General features: G+C 39.2%; 1 protein-coding gene across 8 annotated transcripts in view; it reads right to left on the bottom strand.

Annotated features, from left to right (window-relative positions):
• Positions 1 to 12,625, bottom strand: part of kidins220a (kinase D-interacting substrate 220a) — a 58,233-nt gene extending 45,608 nt beyond the window's left edge. For 4 of the 8 annotated variants that reach the window (XM_061695626.1, XM_061695627.1, XM_061695628.1 and 1 more), the window contains exons 1-7: positions 10,927 to 11,019; positions 7,330 to 7,483; positions 6,359 to 6,457; positions 5,819 to 5,917; positions 3,842 to 3,940; positions 1,348 to 1,446; positions 1,036 to 1,134 (exon numbers count right to left, since the gene is read on the bottom strand). In XM_061695626.1, the coding sequence (XP_061551610.1) occupies positions 1,036 to 1,134; positions 1,348 to 1,446; positions 3,842 to 3,940; positions 5,819 to 5,917; positions 6,359 to 6,457; positions 7,330 to 7,483; positions 10,927 to 10,991 (714 nt within the window). In that variant the 5' untranslated portion in view covers positions 10,992 to 11,019. The other 4 variants (XM_061695629.1, XM_061695631.1, XM_061695630.1 and 1 more) reach the window with 4 other exon arrangements.
• Between the last annotated feature and the right edge of the window lie 2,999 nt (positions 12,626 to 15,624).

The following is a 15,624-nucleotide window of genomic DNA, read 5'->3' as shown; positions in this document are numbered from 1 at the left end:
GTCAATGAAGGCGGCCAACTTAGCCAATAGCCTCTAAATTATCCACATTTGCTCCTTTATTCTCGCCCATTTCCTCTCTATTCATTATAAAATAGCTAAAGCGGCCACGGCAAGGTGCTTCTTCCTTGACAATCATGCCATGTTGTTTTTTGTTCAATAAAACAATAATACAGTACAGTATATTGATAATAACTGATTTATACTGATTTGGTGCAGTGCGTCAGCAGATGGGCAACGGGGAGACACCAACTGAAATTAGTTTGCGATTGTACTGGTCAGTCGGGTTTGGCTGCATCGCACGGTATGTGAAGGCCCTTAGGTTTTTGCAAAAGGTTAAGTGTTTCACTTTTTTTTTCATTTTACAGTCGTTAACTTCAATTTAGACTTCAATGACAGCTACAAATGGTGAAATGTCTGTTAAAAAAGATTTATGTTATATTTTTTTCCATGGGAAAATCTGGTCCCACTGAACATGAGTGGGGTGCAAATAATGGTGAGTGGTTGTGATATACAGGGTGATTGAAAAGTAACTCCCTATTTTAAAATACTTCTAATTTATTCATGTTGTAATATTTTTCTAAATTTGTTTGTGTATGTTCCATGATGTATGCGAATTAAATCGATGTTCTTGTTTTCTTTTCAGATCGCTTATTCTGTTTAAAATTCCAAACCAAATTTTCCAACCAAACCAAAAAACATTCCACCAACCTTGTGAAATCACTTAATGCAGTTCCCAGGCAGCTTGAGAAACTGGTGGCTAATGCTAGCGCCCATATCGAATTTTAAATAAAACTCCATGCAATATACTTTCTTCTCATGTTCATTTCTTGTAAGAATTACAGTTCAGAAATAAATTTCAAGTACTTAAAAATAGGGAGTTACTTTTCAATCACCCTGTATATATAATATACAGGTTTCGCAGTAAGTGTCTTATATTGAGACTGTATGCACAATACAAACTGGCGTTTGAACTTTTAACAGCAGCCATAATGCAGCCACATTTAACCGGTCACAAGATATCTATAATCTTCTTACGGCTCCTTCCTGGTCCACATCGGCTCCATTGGCCAGAAGGTGCATCACACTGTCATAGTGACCTTTCCTGGCAGCCCAGATCAGTGGGGTGGTGCCGTACTGCAAAGAGAGAGCACAATGAAAGGACATAGTTATTGAAACATGGGAGAATTCAATATTCAATATCAACAGTATTACAGGGAAAAAACTAATTATTCTACAAAAGTATTCAAGGACAAAAGGATTTGCATGATGTAAGGGTGCATTATTAAAAACATTATCTGTACAATTACATAAAAGTATATTATTTCTGTTTTGCCAGTGGGTCGTTACCTTGTCCGAGCAGTTGACCTTCGCTCCGTGCTGCAGCAGGAGATGAACGATCTCAGCATGGCCTCGACCTGCCGCCCAAATTATGGGGTAGACACTATACTGTTGGGAAAGACCAAAGTGATGACATCAACTCTGCTTTAAAGTCATTGGCCACGTTCTTATTGATAGAAAGATAAGAACTTCTATTTTTCAGTTCAAATATTTCTAAATGCACTCTGTACTGTAGAAAACTACTATCTGCACAACCATTAGAGCATAGATACATAAATAAAGAAATAAAAAATGATAACATTATAATTAGGGATGTCCCGATCCAACTTTTTCCACTTCCAATCCGATAACAATATTGCAGCCTTGAATTCTGGCCGATACCGATATCAGTCTGATCAGATATCAGCACTAATTATACATACTTTACTTATTTTGTAGTATGGAATGTTAGAAAAGCCTTGATGAAGTAATATCACTCAGAGAACAATAATCAGCAACAGTAGGTATGAGAAAAACTGAACCATTTCTTATTAACCAATGGGTTACATAAAGTAACTTTAGAAATAATATTGTAATATAATTGAATAAAATAAAAATGACATATATTAGGAAACCCTGAAAAATGAATAAATAAATAAAACCAATAACAAAAATATATACTGTATTTAAATTGTTACATAACCATTGCTTAACTTAAACACAAGCATTTTCTACATTTGAATACTGTCGAATAAATAAAAAATAAATGAGAAAACCATGAAAGAAATATCAAATAAATACAAATTACACTTTTAAAGTGGAAAATAACAAAAATAAAGTTTAATTCAGTTTTTTTTTACTGTTAGTATAAGGTGGGAACATTTGCTTCCTCTCCATGTGCAGCAATACACTTTTGAACTTCTTGATGCAATTGGGGTTTACTTTTATTGACCATCGCTGTTCCTGCTGTGTACATCTTGGCCTCTGAGGGCCAATGTGATAGACACAATGAGATACACAATTGCAATAACAAAGAAAGTAGAAGTCACAATCGAATATTGGTATTACAACCTGTTTTTCATGGAGTTTCCATAATATATGCCCGAGGGTATTGTTATATTGCCTTTTTGAATGTGGTTATACAGCATTTATGTACCAATATTCATTATTTTGAGATATATAAGTGTCGCGATTTCAATGCTAATTTTCATTGCAAACAAGAACGAAGAAACGAAGCCTGTAATGTACCGTAATTTCTCGTGTATAATGTGCACCCCCAAAGTTGACCTTGAAATTATGGAAAACCTTTCTACCTATGTATAATGCATTTTAATAATGCATGATTTTGCTTCTCCCCATATGATCAAAACATGAAATACAATCTGTATTTTGTTAGGCTTTTTTAAATAATTATTCTGAAGTTAAGCACTTTCTTTGTACACGTAATACTTTTTTATTTACTTGCTCTTATTTTGAAATACACAGCAATACTTTTATTTAGTAAATGAGAAAACACAGTTGTGCTCATATGTTTGATTACCCAGGCAGAATTTGTAAGATGATACAATTCTTTAAAGAAAACATGAAAGACCAGGTGAAACACATTTAATTTTATTTTAATGGGATTCAAATTAAACTGTCAAGCATTTCAGAAAAGCATTATCTGTTAAAAAAAAAAACATAACCATAAAGAAATTAATGATGGTTGTTGTTCAGTCATCAGTTGTACTTTTAAAAAAAAAAAAAAAAAAAAAAAAAAAAAAAAAAAAAAAAAAAAAAAAAATTCACAAATTCTGCATGGGTATGTAAACTTATGAGTACAAATGTAAAAATATGTAGGCATATGTACGTACCCGTCATATTGGAATGAAAGTGTAGGCTACACCTTTTTCATAACCTCTAGGTGGCATTGGCATACTAGAATGAAAGTGTACACCTTTTTCATAACCTCTAGGTGGCGATGGCATATTGGAATGAAAGTGTACAGCTTTTTCATAACCACGACATGGGGGCATACATTTATAGAATGGGAAGGTTTTTTTCCATTTTCCCCTATACCAATGTATAATGAACACTATTGACCTTTGACAATTTTTTTTTTGGGGGGGGGGGGTCCTGCATTATACCCGGGAAATTACGGTATTTGAACATTCAATAGGTGCAATTCCTTTGTTGTGTCAGTTTTGTTTTACAGTGAACTTCAACTGGAGTGTCAAGAAACCACTTTAAGCAAGCGACATTCACTTTTACTCCTTGCTACTAAGTTAGCACCATAGTAACCTGTTGTAATCACGTGGGCCAGATTTGCATGCAGTCCAGCCGCTGCTGGATAAAAGTGTTGGAGGGAGCATGGAATGGATTCCTTGCATAAGAGTGGTAAAATCTCAGATTTAAGAACCAGTCCGGACCGATCCAATACGAAATGTTTTGCTGACATCGAACTGATTTCAGATCTCAAAGATCGGATGGGACACCCCTAATTAAATGATGTCTGAATGCAGAAGAGCGTATCCAGTCTTAGTACCTGGCCAGTGATGTTAGGGTTAGCTCCTTTCCTCAGGAGCAGCTGTGCGACATCTGTGCGACCTTTATAGGCGGCCCACATGAGAGCAGTCCACCCTCCCTAATTAGAAGACACAAGCACAGACACCATTTGTTTAAATATAGAAAAGTTAGGGTATAACACTTACAGAAAACAAAGTGAGTTTAAATTCAATCCCTCCACAAAATAGAAACAACCTTTGTTTTACTGTGTGGAGACTGGAGACAATGTGCTATTCACGGATGGAGTGATACACATTGCACCAAGGGAACAGTAGCATCACACATTGTCCTTTTTTCGTGATTTTTGTTGTTGTTGTTATAAATAATCCATCTGTAATGCAAGGTGTCCAGTGCCAAGTCCCTCACATGGTAATGACTCAGCTCATGTCTCTTCCTTCAAGTCGCGTTAGTGATTAATGGGGATTGCGATTAATGCAACTGGACACAGAGGCGACTGTACGCTGTTTCTTGCTCTTGTTACTGGTAGGTCTGTATTCCAGAAGCAAATCCCATCATTGTCTCATATGAATAACATTAAGAGGACTATAAATGAGATTACTAAAAGGAAGGAGCCATCACAGTACTACTGGTGGTAGTAGTAATCTCATTTTACAGCTAATGGATCTTCTGTTTTAACCAGCATTCAGGTTATCACATTGAAAGCTATTAAATGAAGACATGAACATTCATTACATTCCGAGTTGTAATACCATTCGTACATTGAAATTATATCACAAAAATGTAATAGAAAATAATCATTATCATCAGATAGTCATGTTTTAATTTATATTCAGAACAATAATCTGTCCTCATTGCTCACAGTCACAATTCTGAATGTATTTTTAGACGGTATTTGAGACCTAATATTTGAGAGCTCCTGCTTCCTGTACCAGACACTAACACCGCTAGCTATATTTGTTGTTCATTTTCCCCTTTCACCAGTAGTATGTGCCTGTACTCCCAGAAGTGCAGCCAACAACACAAACACTTTTTACATCTACTGTAATTAATTTGTACACGCCGCTTTCTTATTGTGCTGCAATCCTTCTATACTATTGGTGCTCAATTGTTGTCACCCTCGGACCTGCTTTTTTTCGATTGTTTCAAAGTCGCGACCTACCATAAAGAAGGTAGGAACAATATAGAACATATTCAAAAATAACCTTTAAAAACATATCAAGATCCTATTTTTAAACATAACTACTCACGCTTACGTTTAAAGTGCCTTTCGTAGGCAAGGTAGGCAATGCAAGGATGAACAAAACTACAAAATTGTATATGTTGGCACTGATTTTATTTATTTTTTTAGGAAAGTGCAACATCAATAGTTTGTCTTCTTTTTGAGAAACGAAGGCTGCTGTCCAAAGCAACTGTAACAGTTTTAACAGTCTGAATTACACTATACATTTTTTACTACCTTTTGGTAATCCACCCAAAATGGCTCTGCGACCAACTTTTGGGCCCCAACTCACCTGTTGAGAATCACTGCTCTATACTGTCTCTCCCTCCCTCTCTCTGCTCTATACTGTCTCTCCCTCCCTGTCTCTGCTCTATACTGTCTTTCCTCCCTGTCTCTGCTCTGTCCCTCTCTTCTATCACTCTATCCGAGCCATAACGGTTGAGGCAGAGAGCCGCCCCAGACCAAGTCTCAAGTCTGTTTGAACTTTCTTCCTGAGAGGGAGTATTTCTCCTTGCTTCTGTCGCCTAGTGCTTATGTTGGTTTCAGTTGATTTTTTTAATGTGTGAGCAGCGTGGTTCTAGACCTGCTCCCTATGTGCCTTGAGATAACTTGCGTTGTTTGGCAATCGCACAGTGTAAATTTTCCTTTAGCACTACTTACTTCATCGTGAAATGGTCATTTTTCGAGTTGTCTTTTTCCCTAAACATTTATTATGACCGTTATCCTATGAAATTATCCTCCCTTTAAAGCTTTACTCATAATCATCGATATTCTCACCATGTCTCTGTGTTCCATGTAAGCATCGTTGTCCAGCAATTCTCCGACCACCTGAATGTGGCCTTCCTTGGATGCTGACATTAGCGCTGTCCAGCAGTCCTGTTCAAAGATGCAAACTGTAACCAAAGGAACCACCATCCAGCTCCATGCCCTGTTGAATGAGTGTCTGGCTGAGCTCTCGGTTGTACAGAACCGACATGCGGGCCATGCTGATAAGTGAGCGACAAAAGTGGTTGGAATGTGCCATTAATGAGCAATAGCAAGTTACATGAGCTAATGTTAATGAGAGCTGCTGTGTGTGTGCACAATGTGTATTTAGGGACATGCGCACGGCGGATGGACTCTGAGTGATGTTGTCAAAGTTTTGGTAAAAGTCGTTATTAAAGCTCAGGTTGGCTCCAACATAGCCTGTGCAAAGTGACATAAGCATCTGCTACCTCAGGTTTTTTTCAACTGATGTCTTCATTCTTATTGTGTAACACGTTCTCCAGAAGGCTTTCAATTCATTTCAAGGTCGCGTAAGTGCTTGTGCAAGCTTACAACATCATCGCAGTTAACGTTGGCTCCTCTCTTGATGAGCTCCTGCACGATTTCCAGATTGCCCTGCTCAGCCGCCACCATCAGTGGAGTCTGTCCATTCTGAAATAAGACAAGAGGGAGAAAACGAAGACGTCACGATCATGTTTGTTAACTTTAAAGTTCACAAAAAAACACGATTGAGAACAAACTGCAGCAATGCCCGTGTGGACATCTACATTCAGTACATGATTACGTACACAGGAATTCATGATTGGTGCTATTCTGCTTATTCCAGAAATCACTTTCTCCAGGTCTTTCAAGGGGTAAATTGGCTAAATGTATCAAATACAATATTATAGGTTAAAAATATATATATATATATTTTTTTACAATATTATAGGTTTATATATATATATATATATATATATATATATATATATATATATATAATTTTTTTTTGGGAGGCTGGACCGGATTAATGGAAATTCCATTCAATTTAATGGAGAAAGACAATTTGAGATACGAGTGATTTATGTTACAAGCATGGTCATGGAAAATAATTAAACCTGTATCTCAAGGCACCGCTACATTTAAAGAAAAGGCAACTGCTTATAGCCAATTATTTTAAATTGTCATTTGGTTGTCATTTTGGTTGTCATTTCAGAGCAATATATTTAACCAAATTACAGTACTTCTGTTTCCTCAGGTCAACTTTTTTTTCCTGATTAGTTAAATCCCGTTAGTGGGATCCCACTTCTGACACCACACCAGGTGCTCTCAGGGTTCAGGAAGGACATTCTATTTGTAAAAGTACATGTTAATGTTTGTTTGAAAATTGTAAAATAATCTAAGCCAAACAGTATTTGTATACTGTCCTATACAGTAGTTTTCTATTACAAACATACTGTTTCAATTTCTACAAACAGCACCCTGGAAGCGATCTTTATCCATTATTGTACAAATAACCCAACAGGAGGGTTGTTGCAACTTACATCACTTCTGCTGTCGACGTCTTTGAACTTGTCCAAGTGTGCTTTTATGGCAGCCAGGTTTTCCTCCTCCACGTAGCTGAACAAGCTTTGGACAGCCACGGAGGTCATCTTCAGGGAAGTGATGGTATCCATGGCTGAGTGGTCAACACCTGGACTGGTGGCGGGAGAGGAAGGCTGATTAGCATAAGTGTGGCTAGACAAGAGGGTGCGGTCTCTTTGCAGTGAGGCTGCCAGGCAAATATTGCCCAAGCTTAACTGCAGTTTTTCAATAAAATGAACGGTTCCAGGAGGAAAGGTGAGCAAAGCTGTAAATATGGTAAAACATTTATTTAATGTTAATATTCATTGTGTAAACCAAATCATAAAGTCGACTTTAGTCATATTTGCAGGTTCACAAGCTACAAAGGTCATTATTTCCACCATAGCATTGATGCAAATAGGATTAGAACATTTAGCTCAGTTCTGCTTGTTCATGCTGAAAACATGAACTGAACATGAAAAATGTAACAGCTAATGAGAATTAAAGGGTCATGATCACAGCGCGTTAGTGGCAAGTCTTCAAAGACCACTGAGAACTTTTAATCCTTTGAAGGTACATTCATGTGCTTTAAATATTTCCCCAAAAAGTTGACAAGATTTACTTTCCTCGACTGCAGTGTCAGGCATCTATTCGAGGAAAGGCTTTTTTCACTTTTTAATATAAACATAATAATAATATCATGAAATGTATTTTATAATAATTATACGCTTTGTCTTAAAGCATCAGCTTTACAGATGCCCTCTGCCCTGGTAATGACATCGACCATGATTTCAGATATCATCCACCTATCAATCTTCTATCACACTCTTCTTCATTAGGCTGACTTTGGGCAAGATGTGGGGTTCAACACATCTGGACTGGTATCTGAGCACTTGTAGACACAAATCCATTCACACTCACATTCAATTCAAGTCTTTAATTCACCTAAAAAGAATGTTCTTTGGAAATGTTTTTTGGGGAATGTGTGAAGAAGGACCCAAATAGCAGAAATGTAAAGGCTTATTTTCTACTCGCGCAGACAGCAACCGCACTGACGTCACTGCGGCTATCCCGCACGCAGTTTGCCTCCAAGTCGGGGAGGTCGCTACGGCTGGTATTGGCTAGGACACCACAAGATTTTGGCCATTTCCGGTAGCCGTTTTTACTTTCCTTTCCGTAACAAGGAACAAAGCAACAACAATGGTGACCGTGGAACAGAGTCTGCTAGAACAAATGGACCTGGATTACCAGATGATACGTTTAATTATGCTGCAAAATCGATCGGGAAGGCGGCGGCGCAGGTGCTATGTGGAACCAGGAGCAACGCTGATTACATCATCACAGCATGTGACTAAAACGGACCAATCACAAGAGATGATCTCTGCGGCATTCTACGCGCAGCAACAATTTTTGCAGTGTGCATGTCAAGAGACACAGAGGGGACGCGCGGGCCAATTCGTCGTTCACGTGATGCAATGCGGGCGTTGTCCGCCGCTGAGTATAAAGAGGCCTTAAGGCAGGAGTGCTATCCATCCATCCATTTTCTGAGCCGCTTCTCCTCACTAAGGTCGCGGGGGGCTGGAGCCTATCCCAGCTGTCATCGGGCAGGAGGCGGGGTACACCCTGAACTGGTTGCCAGGCAATCGCAGGGCACATACAAACAAACAACCATTCGCACTCACAGTCACACCTACGGGCAATTTAGAGTCTCCAATTAATGCATGTTTTTGGGATGTGGGAAGAAACCGGAGAGCCCGGAGAAAAACCACGCAGACACGGGGAGAACATGCAAACTCCACACAGGCGGGACCGGGGATTAGGCTGACGCTCTAACCAGTCGGCCACCGTGATGAAACTATCCATCCATCCATCCATTTTCTGAGCCGCTTCTCCTCACTAGGGTCGCGGGCGTGCTAGAGCCTATCCCAGCTGTCATCGGGCAGGAGGCGGGGTACACCCTGAACTGGTTGCCAGCCAATCGCAGGGCACATAGGAACAAACAACCATTCACGCTCACAATCATGCCTACGGGCAATTTAGAGTCTCCAATTCATGCATGTTTTTGGGATGTGGGAGGAAACCGGAGTGCCCGGAGAAAACCCACGCAGGCACGGGGAGAACATGCAAACTCCACACAGGCGGGGCCGGGGATTGAACCCGGGTCCTCAGAACTGTGAGGCTGACGCTCTAACCAGTCGTCCACCGTGCCGCCGTGATGAAACTATATAAAACAATAATAAAATGTATAACGCTTGACAAGGGCATGTTTAAGGAGATGTAGAGGGTGGCTTGCTATACAGCATTCAAACCCAAGACCTCTTGACTGGTGCATATGTGCTAACCACTCGCTTACCGTGCTGCCCATTCTGATGTCATAGTAAAGGTAATTACTCTTGGTACAACCTGTTTTTTTTCCTAAGTGGCTAAAACAGAAGGCGTGCATTTAAGGTGAGGCGTTTTAGTAGTTAAAAATGCATGTGGCAATTAATTGTGGTATGCCTGGCCATTATTTGAAATAGGAAAGCATACATTACATACACATTTTTAGATGAGTGGTAAAACATTTTAATCAATTCAAAACAAGAAAAGGTATGTAGAAAATAGAAAAAGTAGGCTCAAGAGTTAGAAACCATCTCCCTAAAAACCTTTAGGAATGATGGATGGTGGAAAAGTGGCGCAGATATAGAGCATCCATAATTCAAGTCCAGAAATAAAGAGACTCGTTTCTGTGTTTTTTGTGTTACTCACAGCTTTGCCCTGATTTCATATCAGCATACATCCATTTCACTTGTGTAACTATTAGGCCACAAGATCACCCGAGCAACAATTAAAAGTCTTATGAATACATTTATTTCACAGAACAAAAGAAAATCCCATTTAAAATGGCCGCCTCTTTGTAGGAGGTATCAATAAACATTAATAATTCATCAGAGATGGGGGCTGGAGACCAGTCCAGGGTGCACCCCACCTCTCGCCCAAAGTCAGCCGGCTGGGATAGTCTCCAGCTCACAGCAATAACACCTAATAAGGACAAGCGCTACAGAAAATGGATGGTTGGATCCAATTTGGGCTCTACCATCAGTTTTCTCGCTACTAAACTGAAGCCGCTGCGACTTTGGCTTCCTGCAAGCAGCCTCAGAAGAGGGTTTCCTCACAAGCAGCTCAGTGTTTCAACATAATCCTGGAGGCACACAGGCAGTTCATGCTCAGGTCAATACTGCCTGATATGATTATTGGGTGGAGAAGTACAACAAGCCAAAGCAGTAAAATATTGACTTTTGTGTCTTTTTATTAAATTTCTAAGTGCTTATGTTCCAAATACTAGTCTATGTCAAGCATTAAAGCACTGTGAAAAATCCTTTGTTGACAGAGGAGGCAACAGTTGACACGCCCTCTCTGCTCCTTGGTTTCCCAGGACAACATGGAGATGACTTCATCACATCCCTGTCACCTCATCAGTCGGACAAAAAAACGCAAGGCCAGTCCAAAGCCACCAAACACAACTAACAAGGGATCAAAGCTAGTTTACAGGCAAATAGACCGGACTATAAAAGAAGAAAACAAGGCTCTCCCCTTACCTTGGTGGAAGGTGATTTTTAAACACCAGTGTAGGTCTTGCGCTCACACCATAAACACACAGCATCTACAAACACAGCCTGGCTCAAGCTTGGCATCCCCCCACCTCTTTTTTACTCGAGGCTGCATATTCGATGAGGGGGGCTGGCCTACACCCATGACATCCCCACACAATGGCAGCACTACATTTCCATTCATGGCGGCTCCACGAAAGGGGATAATTTTTGTCATTTCTATTTTTTTGTGCAATGATGTAATTCCTGAGTGGAAATGAATGATAAACAGAAAGTGACAGATTATCAATTTAGTAGTCACTAGGGCATGTTGAAATGTCCAACACTGTCCAACAACCAGGGTATTAAAATAACCTATATTACTGTAAGTAAAATAATTGTAATATATATATATATATATATATATATATATATATATATATATATATCCATTAATGCATATTTGTTTTCAATGCCCACGCTTGAAACTGTAATCCACCATTCTGCAATAAACAACAAACATAAAGCTACAGAAGCCACTTCTAAACTTAACTTTTAAATGCATGCGCTAGAACATGTCTGCATAATAACAACATTGTCTTAAAATCAGCACATCAAAACAATGTTAGCAGCCAATGCTATGCTAATACAAAATGGGAGGTGACTGTCCTGGCTGGACCACAATATATAAATGTATAGACCACCAAAGTAGGTTATCCGTGGTCGATGTGGCAATGACAAATAATTGTATCCTTATTTAATTTAGGGTAAGTCAAAAACTGTCATTATAAAGCTTTTATTTCAAGATCAATTATTACATACTACTAAAGAGTCCTTGTTCAACACTGATCAAATATGGATGAATTGTTTGAATCAAGCAAAACTGTCAGATAAAACAATACTAATGTCTGTAGGTTAAATGAAAGAAGCAGTATGTTTTCTCGACAGCCCACACACATACAGTATAACATGAGCCATTGTCACTTTTATCAATTATCTTTTTAAGGTGAAAATATGTTTCAGCGTGTGTGTATGTTAAACAAAAAAGGACCAACCTCATGGAAAAATCGCCAGTGTAATGTGAGCAACATGCAAAAGTAGACAGTTTGAAGGCAAGACTAAATTTAACCAGTCAGCTCTTGTCGTGAAGATGTTAAAAAAAAAACTGCTGAGAATCCAGGTCCACGACACCGTCAAAAAAAACAAAAACCGTTTGCATCTTGCTTACAAGTTAAGTACTTTAAAAGAGGCTTTTTGGGGGGCATATCAAGCAGCGGGTTGAATGTTTTGGAACTCACCAAAATAAAAATAAAAAAATAAAGCACTGCACAACATCTGGGTGTCACTTTTACCTGTCACATGGGCAAGAGGTGACAGGTTTGTGGGGTAAGCAAAGTTATATTTGCGATATTATCCAGCTATTTTGTGCTCTGGAAGGCTTACTTTTGATATTATTTGGTTTCATTTTCCATCCACCAGAGGCGACGACGACGACGACAACAACAGTCGGCCAGCTGAACTTCCAGTAGCTAATAAGCTAGTTAGCGTTAGCGCCGGGAGGCCAGCACATCAACAAGTTCTTGTCATTTTAAACAAGGAGAAGCCGAAGTGCTCTTACCTTGACCGAGAAACTGGGAAAATGTCGGGGCTTTTCAGTTTCAAGAATATAGTGTCATGATAATTCGCGTTCCCATTTGCAAGCCTTGTCTTTTTTTTTTTTTTTTTTTGTATTTATTTATTTATTTTAACCGAATGACGTTGACGTGGGGTGTAACGGAGTCACATTACAGAGCCGGGAAAAAAGGAAATATACATAGATTTTGTTTTTAATACAACTGAATGAATAAAATGTATGCGTAGCTTAACTTAAAGCAACGAATAAAATATAAGTAAAAATATTCAATGTATATTTACTTTTTAGGTACGCCATCGCGTAGCTCCGCCCCCTGCAGCTGTACACTACGTTCGAGTGTTCAGAATGCGTTCAAATGCCCGTTTACAATACAAAACAATGGAAAAGCTGAACTCGTTGCAACGATATGCTTCAACAGAAGTGTTCTTTTTTTTTTATTTCATACAACCTGGGACTTTTACAGCTCTATCCGGTTCAGGGTTAGCAGCACTCATCTCTTGCTTCGGATACAAAGTCATTGTGTGTATAAATCAAGTCTAAAAGGTTGATGCAAACAATATCTAACTGTTATTGCATTTATACGCTGTTAAGTTGGTTAAAACAACTGACTTGAATGCATGTTACATGCTTTTTAGGCACACTAAACCTAAGTGATATTTTAATATTTTCTTCTGAATGTTTTTTTTTTTTTTAACTGATGAAGACCAAGTTAGTTTGCGAGAAATCTATATTTTAAATATTTTTTCTGAATGTTTATATAATGGCCACTCTTATCGTCCTGATACATGTTGGCCCTAATTTAGTGGAAAATGTCACCTAATATACAGTATGATCTGGATATAAAAAGTCTACACACCCCAGTTTAAATGCCAGGTTTTCGTGGTATTAAAAATGAGACCAAGATAAATATTATTATAACATTTTCCACTATTAATGTAGCCTACAACTTGAACAACTCAATTGATTTTTAAAATTATATTATAAAAATTATCTTTTAAAAAATCATCTCTCTCTTGGTCCATCTAATGCCTCTAATTAAATGTGTATTATTATTTGTACAACTGGGTACAGCGGGACAAGAATAGTCAAATCAGCAGATGTACAGGCAAGAGGCGCGAGCGAATAGTCTGTCAATCACTTGCACATGCCCACTGTGCACACGGAAGCTCACCCCCAATGACGCCCAATGTAATCTGCAAACATCATGGTCCATGGGGATTCCAGGCAAAACTCATCTTCCAGCCTATCCATCATAATTGCAAACAGATGAAAACAGGGGAAAAAACATGAAAATATCTAAACCTTATCAGGGGTTAATCAAAGGCACTTAAAATGGTGGCAGGTGTGTGCTGACTCCAATTACGAGTTTGGTGTGTAGACATGTACACTTATGTAATAAATATAATCACCAGTAACATAAACTGCAATTTGGTCATTGTTTTAAATTGCCACACGTGAGCCAGCTTCATTCATTGAAGTCCATCCATTTTCTACCGCTTATCAGAGGTCAGGTCGCGGGGGCAGTAGCTTTAGCAGGGAAGTCCAGACTTCCGTCTCCCCAGCCACTTCACCCAGCTCATCCGGGGGAATTCCGAGGCGTTCCCAGGCCAGCCAGGAGACAGTCTCTCTAGCGTGTCCTGGGTCGTCCCCGGTGAGACATGCCCGGAACACGTCACCGGAGAGGCGTTCAGGAGGCATCCTTATCAAATGCCCCAGCCACCTCGTCTGGCTCCTCTCAATGCGGAGGAGCAATGGCTCTACTCTGAGCCCCTCCGGGATGAGCGGGCGTCTCACTCTATCTGTAAGGGAGAGCCCGGACACCCTGCAGAGGAAACTTATTTCGGCCGCTTGTATCCGGATCTTGTTCTTTCAGTCATGACGCATTTAAGTCTTACAATTTAAAAATTACTCAAATTAATTTGGACAAAAAAGACATTTATTTTCAAACATCAGCATCGGTGTTTAAAAATAACCTCTCTTTATTTTGCCACATAAATCAGAGTTGTAATGAACTGTCATACAAATCTTTCAATAAATTTCCTTCTGACACAAAAATAATGTTATGTGACACAAGCACACACATACACAGGCAGGCGCACATGCACACACGCACGCGCACACACACACACACACACACACACACACACACACACAAAATGAAGAAAAAAAAAAAATGCGCCATTCAATGCTTTGGCACTTTGGACATATGAAGCAGTTTGCATTGATCTGCTGGTTTTGGTGGCCATGCAGTGCAATCATGTCCTAAATGTTTCTTTTGCAGAATGACTGACATCCCTTTCTTCATCTTACAGATGCTTTTCAGGCCCGCGTTACAAATATACACATGTACGAACCAGATGAACACGGGTACACACACACACACTCATACAGTACACACAGAGTTATGGCAGGAATATGCAAAATGTTTAAACCCTCTCAAAAACAACTCCAAAAGTCAACTTGGCTGCTTTGTTGTTACTTTACAAATGCAACAAAACAAAACAAAAAAAAGTCACAAAGTGAACACGAAGTTCCTTATTTGAAGGATATGTAGAAACATTTTAGCAACAGTAGCGTCGGGACAGCAACACAGGGGTGTCGTGTGTGTTATAAGAAACAGGAAGGCTTGACGTGAACCCAAAACACGAGAACCCAGTGTCTCTCACACCGTACAGTAAATGCACCATGAAACATCATCTACTTTACATGAAAAATAAGTTAATACAAGATCCGGCCTTTGTACAACATCATCAAGTCAAATGACAACACAATGACACAATGAAGGCAAATTGCACTCACTATTGTAGCCTCAGTACATTATGTGCTTTTTATGCACTGTGCACCAATTTGGAACATTTCCCATTCTCTGGGATAATTATGGCTACTCTATTAAATAAGGATCATTTAAGTTAATGTAACAAGGTGTGATGAGAGCACTGTTACTGTACAAGATGTAAGAGGTCTTATTCATTTCCAAAAGTCTGGTAAGTAGAGGCCAGGGACATTTATTTACTCAATTGAAGACAGGGGAGGTGTCATTTAAGCAGAGGGGGCACTTTGATCTGTATGGAATT

This window comes from Phycodurus eques, chromosome 14, assembly GCF_024500275.1.
Source record: "Phycodurus eques isolate BA_2022a chromosome 14, UOR_Pequ_1.1, whole genome shotgun sequence".
In the NCBI taxonomy this organism is placed as follows: domain Eukaryota; kingdom Metazoa; phylum Chordata; class Actinopteri; order Syngnathiformes; family Syngnathidae; genus Phycodurus; species Phycodurus eques.
This window is presented reverse-complemented; position numbering and strand designations above follow the sequence as displayed.